General features: G+C 47.0%; 1 protein-coding gene across 1 annotated transcript in view; it reads left to right on the forward strand.

Moving 5' to 3' along the window:
- LOC138580284 (tumor necrosis factor receptor superfamily member 3-like) overlaps positions 1-6,689 on the forward strand; it is a 74,367-nt gene extending 67,678 nt beyond the window's left edge. The window contains exons 4-5 of the mRNA XM_069650697.1: positions 5,256-5,317; positions 5,686-6,689. Of these exons, the coding sequence (XP_069506798.1) occupies positions 5,256-5,317; positions 5,686-5,778 (155 nt within the window). The 3' untranslated portion in view covers positions 5,779-6,689. The remainder of the gene's footprint in view (positions 1-5,255; positions 5,318-5,685) is intronic.
- Positions 6,690-16,535: the final 9,846 nt, after the last annotated feature.

Genomic DNA, 16,535 nt, shown 5'->3' on the forward strand with positions numbered 1-16,535 from the left:
GGGTTGGCAAGTATGCATAAGTAAATCCAAAGGACAAATAGACACAAATTTCATGATCCAACTGTTACTCTGTGGTGAAAATAATGAGGTCTGGGCAAAGTGAAACACCCAAAACATGTATCATACACATGTATACAACTGATCAGGTGCGGATACGGACTGAAATGCATGTTTTCCCACCATAATTCCACGAAGGACAAACATTGCTGCGGATACAGAGACTCACAGGCTGGAATGGACAGCATGTGCTGGAGCTGGAGTGACCAGAATTCTGTAGGACTACAGTGTTAATGGTACAAAAGATGGACTAAAACATAAATAGGACTCCAATAAAACTATCCTCCGACTTCTTTTTAGGTGGCCGGTTCTGATGCAAAGTGCAGGGGTGTTTTGCATTGGAGGAGAGAGGCCAGGGAGGACATGGGGGCATATAAGTGAGCAAGATAGCGGTGCTTGCCCCGATTTTGGGATTTGTGTATTGGTTCAAGCAAAACCGTGATGGAAGCCACCCGTCCCTCAAATCCCAGTATGGGATTTTGAAATGTAAAAAACTCTTGGGATGCTGGGACCAAGGGGAAAACTACTGGGAGTGTCCCGGCCCAACCGGGACGTCTGGTCACCCTAGCTGGAGCCCTCTTTGCCACATTGTTGCCAGGGCTACAGGAACTCTCAGTAACATCTCATTGCCAGATGCCTTCTCCACCTCAGCAGACAGCTTCTAGATCAAGGGCTAGACGGTTCAGGGGATGCATGTATTGTGGTCCAGGTCGCAGGTTCTAACCTCAGCCTTTCTTTTGTCATAAGCAAATAGCACTACGGTTCTGTGACCGTGCCGCTCTGCTTCACGTGTTGCTGCAACTGTTAATTCTGACAGCGACTTCTTTGAGCAGGAGTTTCATTGCTCAGCACTAACTGACGCATGATGCTCTGCCAGGAGAGGCCCTCAGGGATGCATGAGCTGCTTCCCTTTAGCATGGAACATGCCACATGCCTACAGTGCCCTCTATGGGCACCCCTTGCACCTGCAAGCTGACACGAGGTAGCTCGCTAAAAGCCAGTGGCTTCCGGAAAGAACAGGTGGTGCCAGGTGGATGTGGGAGAGTGAGGAGAGCTTACAGAAGCAGAACCAGAACAGGAAAATAATAACACCGGCTGACCTGCCCATGCCCCAGTGAGGTACTGCCTCCTTTCAATCAGCAGCACCTCCCACGGGCTCGCCGATCAGTACACATGATTAACCGGGTAAAGAATACGTAGACTGCCAGTTTTGGGGGTGAAGATGGGCGGGCAGTGGGCGGAGCAAACCATAACTATTCCAATAGTGATGGGCGGGTCGTACTGCAATCAAGGTACTCCTGTGCACCCCCAAGTGCCACCTCCCCCACTTCTAGTCCATCTCCTTCTATCCCTGAAAACCCATGTCTATACATGTGGCTGATTTGGAGGCTTACACCAGCTGTGCACTAAAACAAACAAACCATGCTTTAATTGAACTTAGTAGTAAACAAAGGCTGCAAGTATTCAAACAATATCAGTTATAGATGTATTTACAAAGGTCACTGTGTAGCACAGGGAACACAAACCAAGTCTACATAGTTGCTTGCAAACACATGACAATGCATAATTACTCAAGTTAGATAGTTTTCTCATTGATAAAGGGGCAGGGCTCTCTTTTAAGCCAGGCAGGGACCTGTCCAATTGCTGAGGGCCATCGCTGCACTGCCCCCATTATAAGCAGAATGTGCTTTGCACAGCTCTGTGCTGCAGGTTGCAACACTTGTCTCAAATTGTCCATCTCGTGCTATATATAGTCACTCTGGGGCGGTCCTGGTCAATAGGAACCAAGTACAATTATAAGGGGGCACTGTGCGCCACTCCCTGGGTTCATATGCATACATGGCATTTGAAATTACGTTTAAATCCTTGTTATCAGACAAATCTAGTGTGAGAGAAATGAAATGGGCAAGAGTAAAGCCAAGCTATGCAGTGGAAATCAGTAATGGAGGTCAAATGAGGAAGGCGACTAGATAAAATGAAGCTTAGAGCCCTAGCATATGTTCAGTAACTGGGGCTTAATTACAGTGCCCCCTCATCCCTGTAGGCATTAGTATATCCACGCCTACAGCTGACTCCTTCATGTTGAAAAAAATACTTGTCAGAATTAGAAAATGAAGATTTACACAATTCTAGCCACTACCTCATAAATACCCCGCCAAAAAAGTAATTGTAAATGGAACCCAGAGGAGCAGCAGAGTGCATGAGAGGTGTGGTCTGTGAATAGCTTTCGGATGGACGTGTTAGTTCCAGGGGGCAGATAGGCTGTGCTGTTGCTGCAATGCTTGGCCTTCAAGCCCATATGAGGGACCCAAAGCTTTTTTCCCACCTGGCTGTCCCGGATGACCAGGTTTTTAGCCAATACGGGATTACAGAAGATTCTGGTGCTCCGTTTGGCGACACAACTACTGCTCCGCAGGAGTACATCGTTGATTGGTGGCTTTGATGGTTACACAGTGCCGCACTACTACTAAACCAGCACTGACCCCAATCGTACAGGGGAAACAGGCGCAGCCCCACAAGCATACCTCCTGCGCCTCTTTTGGTAGCATGGGCCAGGGGCAGGCTCTACTCTTCCGGAGGGGTGTGAGCTAGCACAGTAGCAACCCAAACAACAATAGCACATTGGTACCAAAATATAAAGAAATGTCAAATCAAGAAACTATAAAAATATAAAACTTTAACTATAAATACACACAACAAATAAAAACACTAATAACCCACCCGTGAAAAGGAAAACGCAGAGAATGCAGGCTTCGGAATGAAGGGGGATGCTGGGTTTGAAGAGAGAGGGCAGACTGGCAAGAATTTCAGCAGCAAATGTTTAGGTTCAAAGAAGATGTCCTTTAAAAGGCAGAGAGCGGGGGTCATACAAGGCACTAGGGCACTTTAAGGCAGGCCAGAACAACTTACAATACCTTTATTTCTTGTTTTGGGGGGTTCAACAATGTTGTGCCAGGTATTCAGGAGCTTGGCATAGAGTTGGTGAGCTTTTCGACTAAGTCCAACATGCAGCGCGGTCCAAGCAGCAATGACACGTGGCATGAAAAAGCTTGGGACAAGCAGGCAATGTCCAGATCGGCACAGATAAAAAGCAAATCATGGTGTCAAACAGTTGCAGAGGCCTAGTCCGCAAAGCAGTTTAATTCCCAAATGTCCCCTTTCGGATGGGTAGGGAGAAGACCTTTCCTCTTCTTTGGATCCTTCTGTCCTCACCCCTATGGCCACTTTGGTATAGATTGTATCCCCAACAGAGTTCCAGATGAATCCTTCTTTTCTTGCAGTCCTAAGATGAATCAACTAAGGGTAGGAATCCCCCTTATAAAGACAAAATGATACAGTGGATTGGCCCAAAGCAAGCCTGCTGTCAGGGCTACAATACAGGATGCCTAAACAAGTTTCCTTTGCCTTCTGATGTCATACCCAAAGTGCTTTGCCTGCAGGAAGTGGTGAGGGAGCAGGAAGTTTGGGGAGCCCCAACAAAATCCATCCAAGATGGTGGAACCCCTCGATGGGATATGCCTCTCTTCTGGGATACTCTTACTCCACCCTTCCTTTGCCTGCCTAGTTCAAATGATCGCCAATAATGTGCACCCTGGTGTGAGAGGGTAATTGTCATGTCAGGACTGTCTTTGAAGCACCAATTCTCATGGGACCAACTGGCAATAGATACGGACTCCTGGAAGAAGGTGTTGTAATTTCTCAGGGGATCAAAAGAGAAGATTCCTGATCAGGGTTGCACATGGTTGATGTGGGTACACCAAGGGCAAATGGGTAATACATTGCCAGTCCTGTCATGAATGGGTCACCTTACCTAGCTGACAATAACATGGCATCCAAATGCTTGTGGCTTTATAATTGTGTAACCTCAAAAGCCACCATGTCATAAGTAGACATGGCTTATGTTTAGAGTTTAACATGCTACCAGAAGGCTGGGATGGACAATTATTATGCTGTAAACCAGAGGTGCAGATGACTAAAATGCCACTTCTTCCTGAAAGTTGCAAGTTTGTACTCCTGCATTGTTTCAAGTATGCACATGGGCCCTTTGAACCTGCCCTGCTGCTACTGCAGGGCAGGCAATGGGGGTCAGGAGATGGTCACAGCAAGTGTATATGGGTGCTCTATGTTTTTGACAATGCACATTATGAAACAGGGTGTCTGGTTAGCAGACCCCACTTTCAGAAATAGAAATACTCACATCAATCTATTGCTAAAAGAATAAAAAAGATTTAGGCTATCCTGCCCTCACCAGTTAGCGTTCTGTCACACATGGATTGCCCATTATAGTCTTATCGGCTGGAATTTCTGGCATATTTTATGGAACGGATTGCATCAGATAGGCCATTGGGGACCAACACCTGACTGAGTGGGCTGGAAGTGAGATGGGAGCAGATGCCTCGTGTGGCACTTTAATCCATAGTTAATGAAACATTTGTATTTTTCCCACCCCTAGTTTCAAGGTATATGGGGATGTTCACAGATAAAATGCTACAAGTGGCCAAACATATGTTTTTGTGGGTGGGTGTTTGTTGTGTTCATTATTATTATTATTATTATTATGTCGTTATTACTATTAAATCAACACCTGATTTTGCAGAGAAGATAACTTTTTAAGTTACCTCTCATTTTTAGTTTTGGCTATTAGATGTTGCTGAAATGTCTGCATTTAGCCAAAAACTATGTTTGCCACTATAAAGCAGATGCTGATGTACTATAGCTGTCTTAACCAAGTATTCCATCAGCCACTTGATTTATAAGCAGCGTGTTTGACCTTTCACCTGTTCCTTGCACTGAATCCCTCTTAAAAACAAGCCTTGGCAAAGGCAACAGTTTGAACTGTTATAAAGACCCTAAATAGGCACTTTCCAGGTACTACCATAATATGTCCAGGTACGAGCACAATTTGCCAGATGTTTCCATTTTATTGTCCGGTAGTGTCGTCATGGTGGCACCTGAAAATCTAAAGCCCGTGGCTACAGAAAAAAGATAACTGTTAGTTTTGCCAAAGCATGTTTCTGCTAGTCTGCAAGACCACCATGCTCTCTTTCACCATTGCTCAACCTAAAGTTCCAGGTAGTCCTGAAAGATAGCAGCCAGTAACATAAGTTTACCCAGTAAAGAGATCCTTTGTGTTTTTGTTTTTGAAACAAGCTGTACTTTGCCTAACATAGTATTTCTACCCTTTCATTTCTCTAAAGGAATTAAAAGACACACTGCTGCACCATCCAGGAGACCATCTCGCCAGCATGGGGCTGCCAAGGTGAGAGACCGTTATTATATCTCACTCCAGTTGAGATGAGAAAAGAGTGCTTGGGAGATGCAGGGAGAGAGGGCAGGTGACAGTCGCAATGCAGCAAAATTCCGATAAAGGAACGTGTTGCAGTCAGGTGATAACAGCAGTGTATTTTAGACTTAATCCCATAGCTCAACGAGTGGTTTTTTCCATTGTGCATCCGAAGGCAGCAGTCTGCAACCTTGGGCTCTCCAGATGTTTTGGACTACAACTACCACCAGCCCTAGCCAGCATAGTCAATGGTGAGGGATCATTGGAGTCATAGTCCCAAACCAGGTTTCAGACCCTTACCCTACAGAGTCACACTTTTTTACAAGGTCTTCTTTTCTGTGCAGGAATGTCGTCACTTGAAGAGGAGGAGGAGACGGCAAAGACGCCTTCTGAGGAGGGAGAAGCCACACCAAGGGAACCTGCCCTCCACCTTTTAGATAATACTAAAAGGACAAACACGGTGGAGTGTGCCGCGTGTGGATCAGGCTAAGGACAGTTCAAACGCAGAACTTGTATATACCATTACTAGCAAAGTCACCAAGGAAAGTCTAGGAATGTACCTACTGTCAAATCATGCGGATGAATCGCGCACACACCTGCTCTTTTTAGAGCATTCTGTGTCCAAGAAGCTCGACTGTCACAAATCTGTGTAAACCTTTCCAAGATGGCTGCTGAGCAGTTCATGTAAGATGGAAACGCTGCCTCAGGTCCTGGTTGTGGCCTCACTGTGGTATGTGAACACGTCCTAAGTACTGGGTTGGCACCAGCTGTGGACTCTTGTGTGCCGCCTCATGCAAAAATCAGCACACAATGTCACCACAAATCCATTAACGGACGTGGACCATAAACCCATGGCCCGTGGCCCATGGCTATCTCGAGCTCTCCCTGAAAAGCACCGTGCTGGGAAGTCTAATCTACATATTGTGTACATTGCTTGGTTAACCTGGACAGTCTTGCTGGAGTCAACCCAATGTGTCAAGGGATTTGTGCATTCCAGCTGCAGGCCGTGCCAGGAGGTGTTTCTTTTTTTAGGAGAATTGCAAACATTCACAATCACTTGCTCAGGATTCATGATAAATTGGACGTTCAAACACCAAAGATGTTGTAAAGTAACATTTGTTCTCAATAGGTTTCCATATGTGCAACATTCGTAGTGGAACCCTGCTCCTGACATCTCATTCCTCACTAGTATCCACACCTGCCTGTAGGCCACATACTCAATGTTGATGTATCCTATATGCCGGTCCGTTGTCTCCCTCACTATGCTGTGTATTTCACTCGGGACTCTAAGAACTTGAAACCAAATTTTAGCATGCAGATGTCAAATAAATTTTTATAAAATGGACAATCCTGGGTGCTGATGCCTATGTCAGTGGCCGGTAGACTGGCGTTAATTAAAATGATACAGGTACCCAAAATGCTATATACATTTGCCAACGTACCGATATGGCCGGGTAGGTGATTCTTTGAGGACCTTCATAGTAACACCTCTCAATTTCAATGGCATGCTGGTGCTGTATGGAAGAAATGGGTTTGCAATGGCATTGTCTTAGGACATGGGTGGATTTAATGTACCTAACACGGAAGTGTACTTGATGGCTGCCCAGGTGCTATTCGCCACCCACTCGTATGGCTCTGAAGGGGCTCCACCACACGTTAAGCTGGAAAGGCAGGTGGCTCGTGGCCTAGAGTTGAAAACACTGATACTCGATAACACATACAGAGACGACTGTCCGTATGACCCAGTGCAGACTACTCTGGGAGCCTGGAGATGAATATATCTTAGAGTGAATGAAAAAGCTCCATACTATCGTTGGTTATCAGTATGGAATTTCCCACATCTCTCCCCTATGCGGGATGTAGCAATGCGAATACGATGGGATGCACTGGGTTATCGCACCATAGGTGACCTGTTCCCAGATGGGAAGTTCTTGACGCTGGAGGGTTGGAGACACGGGAGGGATGCAGGGGGGTAGGAACTGCTGCAGTTTTATAGGCTGCATGTAGTGGTACAAAACAGGTGGGAAACGTATCCGGCGGAACCCTCAGAAAACAAGTTACTAACTTACATTACTAACTCTTAGCAGGTGTCGACACATATTAGCTACCCTATATAGGGAAATACTAATTGGAACTCCAATGGGGCAAGACCCCTCACGTGGGAAATGGGTGGCCGAGCTAGAGCATGAGATCACAGACGGGCAATGGCTGGCCATGTGAATATGCGCATGAAGCTCATCCAATATAAGATCCTACATGAGCCGCACTATACAACTCAAACGATCAGAAGAATATACGCGGACAATGCTGGCATATGTCTGCGATGCGGAACAGCAGAGGTCGGACATGCTAATATCTTATGGAATTTCCCAGACCTGGCTCGTTACTGGGAACAGGTATTCGCCAGTATGTCGGAGAGCGTAGAAAGACAGTTGCACAAGTCTCTGATGTCTGCATTAAATGGGTTGTGGCAGTATCTACCGGAAAGAAGACTGAGAGCTTTTCTGAATGTGGGATTTTTGGCTTAATGCACAAAACACCCATACTTGCTTGTAGTGGAAAAGGTCGCTTTAATGTGATAGGCCAAAGCTCACAAATAACCGCTGACCTGGCTCCCATGGCCTTACAGACTAACAAATGTTTTAAACAACCAATTTAATAATAATTCAACACTTTCATTTTTCCTCAACAAATAAATAATTAAATAGTTCCACTTCCTCCCTAACTATCCCTTGGTCCTGACCATCCCTTAACATCTTCTCAGGGCATCCCACTTTCTACACCGGGACCATGCCCCTCCAGGTTCAATACCTGTTCCCCCGGGGTAGCCCGTTTGTGCAAACGGCCTCACCCCCATCCTTTCCCGTGATATTCCCCCATTGTGCTTCACTCCCCCCACATCTAAAGGGGCCATGCCCCCGGCAACAGCAAAACCCTCCACTGAGGTGTTCTTTCTGCCCCACCCGTACCACTTCTTTCTACTTCCAACTCCTTACTATCTCTTCCACCTGCAAGGTCAAATCCGCCAGATAATAACTATTCCCGTAAACTGAAGAGTGGATACCATCCTCTCTGAAGATCTTGAAACCTATCATAAACTATTTCTTTGTGTTCCAAAACCTTCACCGCCACCGAGGCACAACATTTTTCCATCTCTCTGTTTATTCTCTTCCTTGCCTGCTCTAATGCTCCCTCGCTTCTCGCTCCCCTCCAAACTCTCCACGGCAACAACTTAGTCCAAACTACACATGATTGGGGCCACATTTCCCAGACCCATACCAAATCCCTTTTCATTTACTCAGCAGAGCGCACCTGTGTCTCTTACTAGTTTGTTCTCCCCTGCATCAATAATCGCCCCCTCTGGATACCCATAGCGACCCTTCAGCCCCGCCAACCTAGGCAGCAGCTGATCCCAGTGAAGCCCCCCTAAACCTGACCACCTTACCAGAGCCACTTTGTAGCTGCACCCCAATAGCTTGCCAAAAACCCATCTCTCCGCCTCCTTCCCCGCCCACTTAACAATAGAGTGGCCCACAAATCAAATCTGCAGCATCTCCCCCGAACTCCGCGCAGCATCTGAAAAAGAAATTACAATGTCACTTTCCAGTCACGACCACCCCACTACATTCTGCCCTCCCCTAGACCCCTGACCATATTTCAAACAGCCCCTTTACCCAGCCCTAATCTACCCTTTGTACTTCCCAGACCTCCACCGTCCTAAAGTCGTCACCTTATCAACCGATAAGCCCAACCAGCTATCTTTAGATGCCTTACCAATCCTAAATCAATGAGTTCCACACTCTTCCACATTTCCCCCACCGCTACTAACACCTTCCTCAGGCAACCCATCCTCAGCTGGCCATCTCCTTCTTCCCTCTACGGAAATACCCCTGGTCCTCTCCTACCTGTCACCCTATACTTTGCACCTTTAAAACCCATCCTTTAAACAATGCACCTACTCCCACTTAGACCCCCTTTCTCCTCTATCCTATTACCCTCCTGCTCACCCTTGCCCCCCACCCTCCCTCACCTTCCTACTATGTCCCCATGTTGCCCACCCTGCCTTACTCTTCCAGCACCTTGCGTCCATTACCCCATTTTTCCCACCTGCACCAGGGGCCCTAGGGCACCCCCGTCTATGCAGTGCCATCTCATCACTTCCCCCTGTGCACCAGGGGCGCTCCTGCACCACCGTACATGCAGTCACCTGTATTCTTTACCCCCAGCTGCACCAAAGTTCAATTGAGCCAAGTTCCTCCCGTGCTGTGAATCCTCAATTCCCACCATATCCTGTGCCCTGTCTCCTGCCCCTCCTTCGAACCGGGGCTACTTCCATACGCTCGAAGTTGCGATATCCTCTTAACCTCCGTCAGTCTCTCCTTTTTTAACTCTGTGCCGCTAATGGCCCCCTCACGTCCCCCTAAAGCTTGCTCACCTAGTTGTGCGGCAAGCGCGAGGGCTTCGCCACCGTCTTCATGACCTCCAAACGACGGCCACCACCCCTTAACATTTTCCATAGTTACATCCCCCCGTGGCCCTCCTCCACCCTACCTAAGCGTTTTCCTCCTCACCCCTCCCCTACCCCCTTGGGATCGCCCCCAAAACCTCTCCCCAAACTTTGCGCCCCCCCTCCTTTTCCGATAAACCGATGCCCAACCTACAGGAACCCCCCACTTTAACTGGCATGCGGTCCTTCCCCCCCACCTCCTATCCCCGCTTCTCGCCCTGTCCCACTGTCCCCTGCCTGCAAACAACATGTAATCTGATGCCGACCCGCACACCTGCTGCACTCGTGTTTAAATTTGCACATCACCCTTGTGCAGCCTTCTTTATTGAAAGCCCAACATGCTGCTGAGGGCTGACCCCGGCCTCCTACCCCCACCCTTTCCGAGGCGGGCGACCAAGAAAGGTCCGGTAAGGCACGGGTAAGCCGATTGCCGTGTGTATCGTTGGAGCTGGCCTTGTCAGCGCCATCCATTGCAACCAGAGATCAATAGCTATCTCCCCCAAACCGCCTGACTGTCCTCCACCTACCTTTCTCTAAACTCCTCGTCATAACGCACCCACGCGAAGCCCCCAAAACTTCTAAATGCTTTTCTAATCACATCCATGTATTTTAGCATAGCCACACATCTCTCTGGAAATTTCTCACAGTAGACACTCGCGTAGATAATAAATGCTGACATCCAATTTTCAATTGTCACTGGTACCCTTGGGTGCGAGGCCAATTCTCTCTCCTCTTCCTTAGAACCCTTCTTTGCTCTCACCTCCCTATGAAGCAAGTTAAACACATCCACAAATTCCCCTGCCTGAATCTTATCCTTACTCGCTGTCATCAAATGTGCTCCCAAAAGTTTTGTGATGCCCATGTATGGTAGCTTTTTCTCCTTGCCCTTTACCTCAACCTCTTTTTTTCTTTTGAAACCTGTACCTCGAGCGCCAATGGCTCAATCACCTTGTCTGTCTGTACCTCCACTGAGCAATTTTCCCTTTCTCCCACCAAGGCTCCAATAGCCTGTACACCAATCTCTCTCTTTACCCCTTGCAGACCTGACCCTTCACATCTTGCCCCCGTTCTTGTGTCCACCCTCTGCCATGCATTTGACCATTCTCCTTCCCGCTGACCTCTTTCCGCCCTGCCATCGCCCGTCTGCAGCCTGGCTCCACTCCGATGCTCCTCATCTCCTTCTTTACTGGGCTCCTGCTGCGGGGACAAAACATGTCAGCAGTCTCACCCAGCCAATTATTCCCCCAACCTCTTGCCCCCCAACCCTCTTGCTCCTGTGTTTCACAATCCCACCTAAGGCCCCTTCTCGCCCTACACATGAACATATAAGGCTCCTACACCTCTAATTGGTTTGGATTCACAAATTCACTGGAAAATACTGGGATTAACACACTTACAATGCAATTTGAACATTGTCAAGACGAAGTTCATGGCAAATACAACCAGACTTCAATAGTTATTCATTAAAAATAGATACAATTTAATTTAATAAGAAATAATGTTAAAAGCAAACATATAAAAACTCACAAAGTGGCCAGTGCTTCAAAAAGTGCTGAGTGCTAATCACCTATATGCTAGCAATGTGCAAAATATACAATATATTCGTATCTCTTATGGATACTGCAATCCCATTGAATAAACAGATATATACGTATGAACCGCTTCAGGGTTATTAAGACCTTGATTCGTTAGTACATAAAACCACACCATATAAAAAACCAGAGAACTTTGGTGTGAAGTAGCTCTATTATCCTTTGTTATTGATGCCTTGGTCAAGGAGTACCTACAGTGCACCTCATACACAGTTCTTATATTCTACTAGATACTTAACATTAGTATCTATAATTTCCCTACATGTTTCATTCCTATAATATTTGAGGATGGTGTTAGGAACTTCTTCAGGGGAGTGAATCGGTCGGTGCAAAAGAGCACCCTGTGCCCGATTCGTGATGGTATCAAAATGAAGCTTGACAAGTCGATATTGACGTGGTAGTGTGAGATCTTGGATGTAAGGTCCCAGAGGGCAATAAAGCAAAGTAAGAGTCCTCAAATACTTGTCTTTAATACAAGGAATCATATCCAGGCCAAACCTAAAGTCAAAAAAAGCAGACCACATTCTCATTAGTAGGAGTCGCTGCTTAAGTACATCATTCATCATTAGAGTAGTTGGATGTACTAATGGGCTTACCGTCTATTAGTGCTGGTAAGTCATCATACAAGGGCTGCATTGAGTCTCAGTGAGGCAGTCCCGTTATTCCCTAGAAACATACAAGCAAAAAGACACATAGTCCTATAATCCCAATTAGGAGACAAATTAAGTATTACTAGATTTCAAGTTGAAATGACCCTCATCAAGACTTACTTGACGGGTACATGGAGTTTGTACAGGATAGTCATCTTGTCAGGAAGATAGTGGCCTGGACTCTTAGTAGAGTCCTGTAATACGAACAATCAAAAATTCAAGGTTCGTATATTAAAGGTAACAAATTAAGTAAAATGCAGGTGCACTAGTAACTTCTCCGTTAACTAATGGGATCCATCACTGCTAAGAAAAAAGAAGATTAAGAGTAAATCGAGCTAGAGAGCCTATAACGAAAGCACTGTATCCAGTGTTCTAGATAGCTATGCTTAAAGTAATGGTGCAAGTGGCTAAGCACTGCTAGTCATGTTGAATAGCATCCAGCTCTTGCGTATATTCAAAAAAGGTAACAGAAAAGAAAGAAATTGTATACTATGTATTCTGAAATTCTGATAGCTGTTCAAACTATATTGAGTTATTCGCCATGTTGATAAGATATGCAGCGCTTGCCCACGGGTTACAAACCATAAATAATGGCAGGTCGTGGACAAACAGCGGGTCGTGCACAGATGATCAAGATATAAACATATGCGGCTGCCTCCGGGGTCTGTACAGTAAACGAGTTTAGAGGATCATGATAAACGTAGAAATGTGTAAAAAACAGCATTGGATTACCTAAATGGCTCCTCTCTGTCCGGCACCAGTGCGAGTAAGCTAGGTGCGCGTACTCCTAAAGTGAAGCAGGAAAAACCGTTGATACGGTAACCCGACACGCTTTAGTCGATTCGAGCTTGGGTCTGCGCATGTGTTTAGGGCGTAGCACTGATTTACGGCAAGTCAATTAGAAATTAAATGTGTCTGCGCATGTGTATAAGGCGTAGCAATGTGTTACCGCAAGTGAAGAGATAAGCACCCCGTTCCACTCCCTTCTCGCCCTACCCCTCCTCCTTACCGACCTATATCCTTCATCCTCCCACTGCCCCACATATTCTTCCATCCCTTCAACATCACCCATGAAATACCATTGCTGCTGCGAGCACATGCTCGGGTCGAGTAGAGCCTCTTCTTGTGAGCCCGGGGCATCCGCTGCCGCATCCCAGGGGGGGAGCCAGAGCCCAGCATGAAATGAGTAAAAAAAAAAACAATTCTTTTTTATATTGGAGGAAATGGGAAGGGGCAGCTCACATGGTCAGACTGGACCATAAAACGGTCTTAGGTACCAATGAAAATATAGCCAGCAGTTGCAAATGGATATTCAGTCCTTTAGCCACAGACTGAACCCTACCCAAGGGGTTGTTTTTTTGTTCAAATGTAAAGAAATGGTGATATTTAAAGAATATGTATTCAGCAACAATGGTCAAAACTACTAGCTGCATAGTGAAGTAACTCCTCAAACTGGCCCACAAAGTGGCATTTTGATTGGCCTACACAAGCATTTGGGTTTTTTGGTACGGTCATCGCCCTATTGCCCTATAGGCCAGTCCAAGCCTGCCGGCTCATCCATAATGGGTGAGGGGGCGTCCACCCACTGGCCAACTCACCCATTATGGGGGAGCCAAGGAGCCAGCCCAGTGAAACACTGAGCACTCCCTCCCTCCCTCAGCTGGCTGAACTGTCAAAGGGAAACACAGTTTGCCTTTGACAGTTAATTTCCCCATCCGCACATGATCACTGAGCCATGCAACGCTGGGGGTGTTTTGCTTCGCCAGCCTTGCATAGCTCATTGGAAATGCTGGCTGGTGCACTGCATGCATGTATGTGCGAGGGGGTGCTCCTGCGCCTCCTCGCACATACGGGCAGAGTAACCTGGAACGGGGCATTTTAGCAACCACGCGCAGGCCCCTGCAGAAGGTACGTTTATGGTGATTTATTTTTTATTTAAATGTGTATGGATGTGTGTATGCTTGTGTTATGGGACTGTGGTGGGAGCAGGATGGGTGGCAGCACTGGGATAGTGGTGGGAGTAGGGTGGGGAGAGCCCAGGGTCTGTACTGGGAGTAGGGTGTGGTGACGGCACACACAAAAGTTCATGGCGATTTCTACATACTGTCCATCTGGCACTTTTGGGGGGGGACCCGGCCTGCCCAAACTTTGGTCAGGGGTGGCCCAGGACAAAAAAGTTTGAAGACCACTGCTCGAGTGTCCTCGCGCCGTCCTAGGAGGGGCCATTCCTAAACCCTCTCCATATTCATCCTTTGCAACAGCAGGGGCTGCTCTGTGCCCTCCGCCCGAAATCCGCCTAGCCGAGGGGGGGTCGTTCCGCGCCCCTCCCTAACCTCACTAATTGATGGGGACCGCACTCTTCTGCAGGTCTTCCCCCTCTGCCCTGACACTCCTCTCTGCTCCCTGTCACCTCCACCTTTGTGCCCTGCCCGACCTACACCTTTCTGGACACTCCTGACGTCCCCTTCATCCACCCGTTCCTTATCCCCCAAACCCCTTTCCGCCCCCTCTCCCAAGTGCACTTCCACCCTGGATGCTCTCCTGTCAATCTCCCTCGTCATCTTCCTCCCCCTGGATTCCCAGACCTCCCCTCTGCCCGCCGCTGGGCTACAAGCCACCACCGCCGCAAGCACCCCATCTGTATTAGTAAAAAATGGAAAGATCACTATCCACCGAAGGTAGATGACTGGCTCAGGGAGTTGACGAATGAAAAGACATGTATGTATTGTCACAACCACGCACGTCTCGCCCCATGCGCATATGGAATGAATTCACAGCGTACTTGTCCAAAGATAACAATCCAATATAGGTTCAATGCCGTGCAGCCCCGAGGCCCTTGTTGAAATGGTGTAGTAATGTTGACATGCTAACTGTTTAACTATGTATGCTGACTGCGTATTCTTGCGATCTCTGACTACTAAAGAAGTAAAAAAAGAAAAATGGACAAGCACAAGAAGGTTTAGTAACTCACCAATAAGAAAGCACTTGGTACAGCATTTTAAAGATCATGGAGACTATCTTTTTGGACCAGCAAGTTGATATGTTCTATATATATTTCCAATCACCCTCTTAAAGTGTGCATGATTCTCATTCAGGTCAATGAGCAAATTGAATTCCGCTTTCCCCTTATCTTGAATGCTGAAAAAAGTGCTGCTCTCTAATGTAAGGGCAGCCTGTACTTCGCAAGTTCGATTACACTGCAGGCCCGGCCTAGCCTTTCATTCTTTGGATTCTTTCAAATTGGGGAATAATAGTACCTGTAATTAATGTACCCAGAAGCTGGAGGGGTCTGGCGTGAGGCGCTATAAAGCATACACATTGTTATTCAAGTGATAGCCATGGGTATATTAGAGCCATCGCTGAATTGAGCCCCCTTCCTGTAGGCCTTTCAGCAGCCTGTGAAGACCACTAGAATACTCCCCAGCTATGGAGGACCAGCCTTCACACACAGGACAGTGCGAAACATTCACAACCAAGGACAAACCTAAAAATTCCTCACCTCTCCCCCAACCTCAAAATCATATGGGCTGCCTACTGACTAGGGTGCAATGAATTTGGTCCTAAAGAGACCCTAAAGAGAGCATTGATGACCGTAGCACTGTGAGGATTTAATGGCTGTGAGATGTTATGGCGGCATAGACACAATCATTTCTTGACTCGCAGGCATGTTTCACAGTAGACAGAGTGCCAAAAACTTGCTTTGTACCATCGTTAAAATTTCACCTGTAAGTAGCATGGTCACACCTCAAGGTGGAGTTGATCAGTGAGGGTATTTGAGTCTGTCACGGCCAATATGAGACTGGCACACAAATTCCATTTTTAAAAGTACCATTTTATAAGGGATCCTTACAGAAAGGGGTCATCTATAGAAAATGTAACTCTACAGCAGGATCTCCGAATTCTGAAGTTCAACCAATAAAATCAACAAATGTCACTTTGCAGGGATCCCTTTTGGGATATACTCTCCCTTCTCAATCACTTAGTCATGGGTGTTTGAGCTGTCCCACACTTCCCTCTTGCCTCCTACATCTGTAGATGCAAGTCCTCCTCCTTGACTCTTCGGAAAACCCTCCTCCTGTGTCTCTGGGCCTGGAATGTGGTCACATGATAGGACTGGATACCAGCATTAGATAAAGCTGAGTGAGTTTGAAGGGAGACGCAGAGCTTACACCACAAGGTTGGCCATCTGAGCTCCTCTACAGCTCAGGCCAGGTTGCTTTCCCCACCTTCCGGTCTGGGGCCCTGCCTCTAGTCTGAATAACCCCACCCTCATCTACCTCTTTGAGAAGTTGAAACTGTCTCATGCTTGGGGTCAATCTTAAAAACCCAGACTCATCACACCTTCACCACTCACACCCATCAGCATTACAGTGTGTGTGCTCTTTCCTAACCACACTTGGATCTGTACCTTCTCTATCTGCATCCTCTCCCCTCCTAGTATCTTC

Source organism: Ambystoma mexicanum, chromosome 3p (assembly GCF_040938575.1).
Source record: "Ambystoma mexicanum isolate Mex_15411 chromosome 3p, UKY_AmexF1_1, whole genome shotgun sequence".
Taxonomy (NCBI): domain Eukaryota; kingdom Metazoa; phylum Chordata; class Amphibia; order Caudata; family Ambystomatidae; genus Ambystoma; species Ambystoma mexicanum.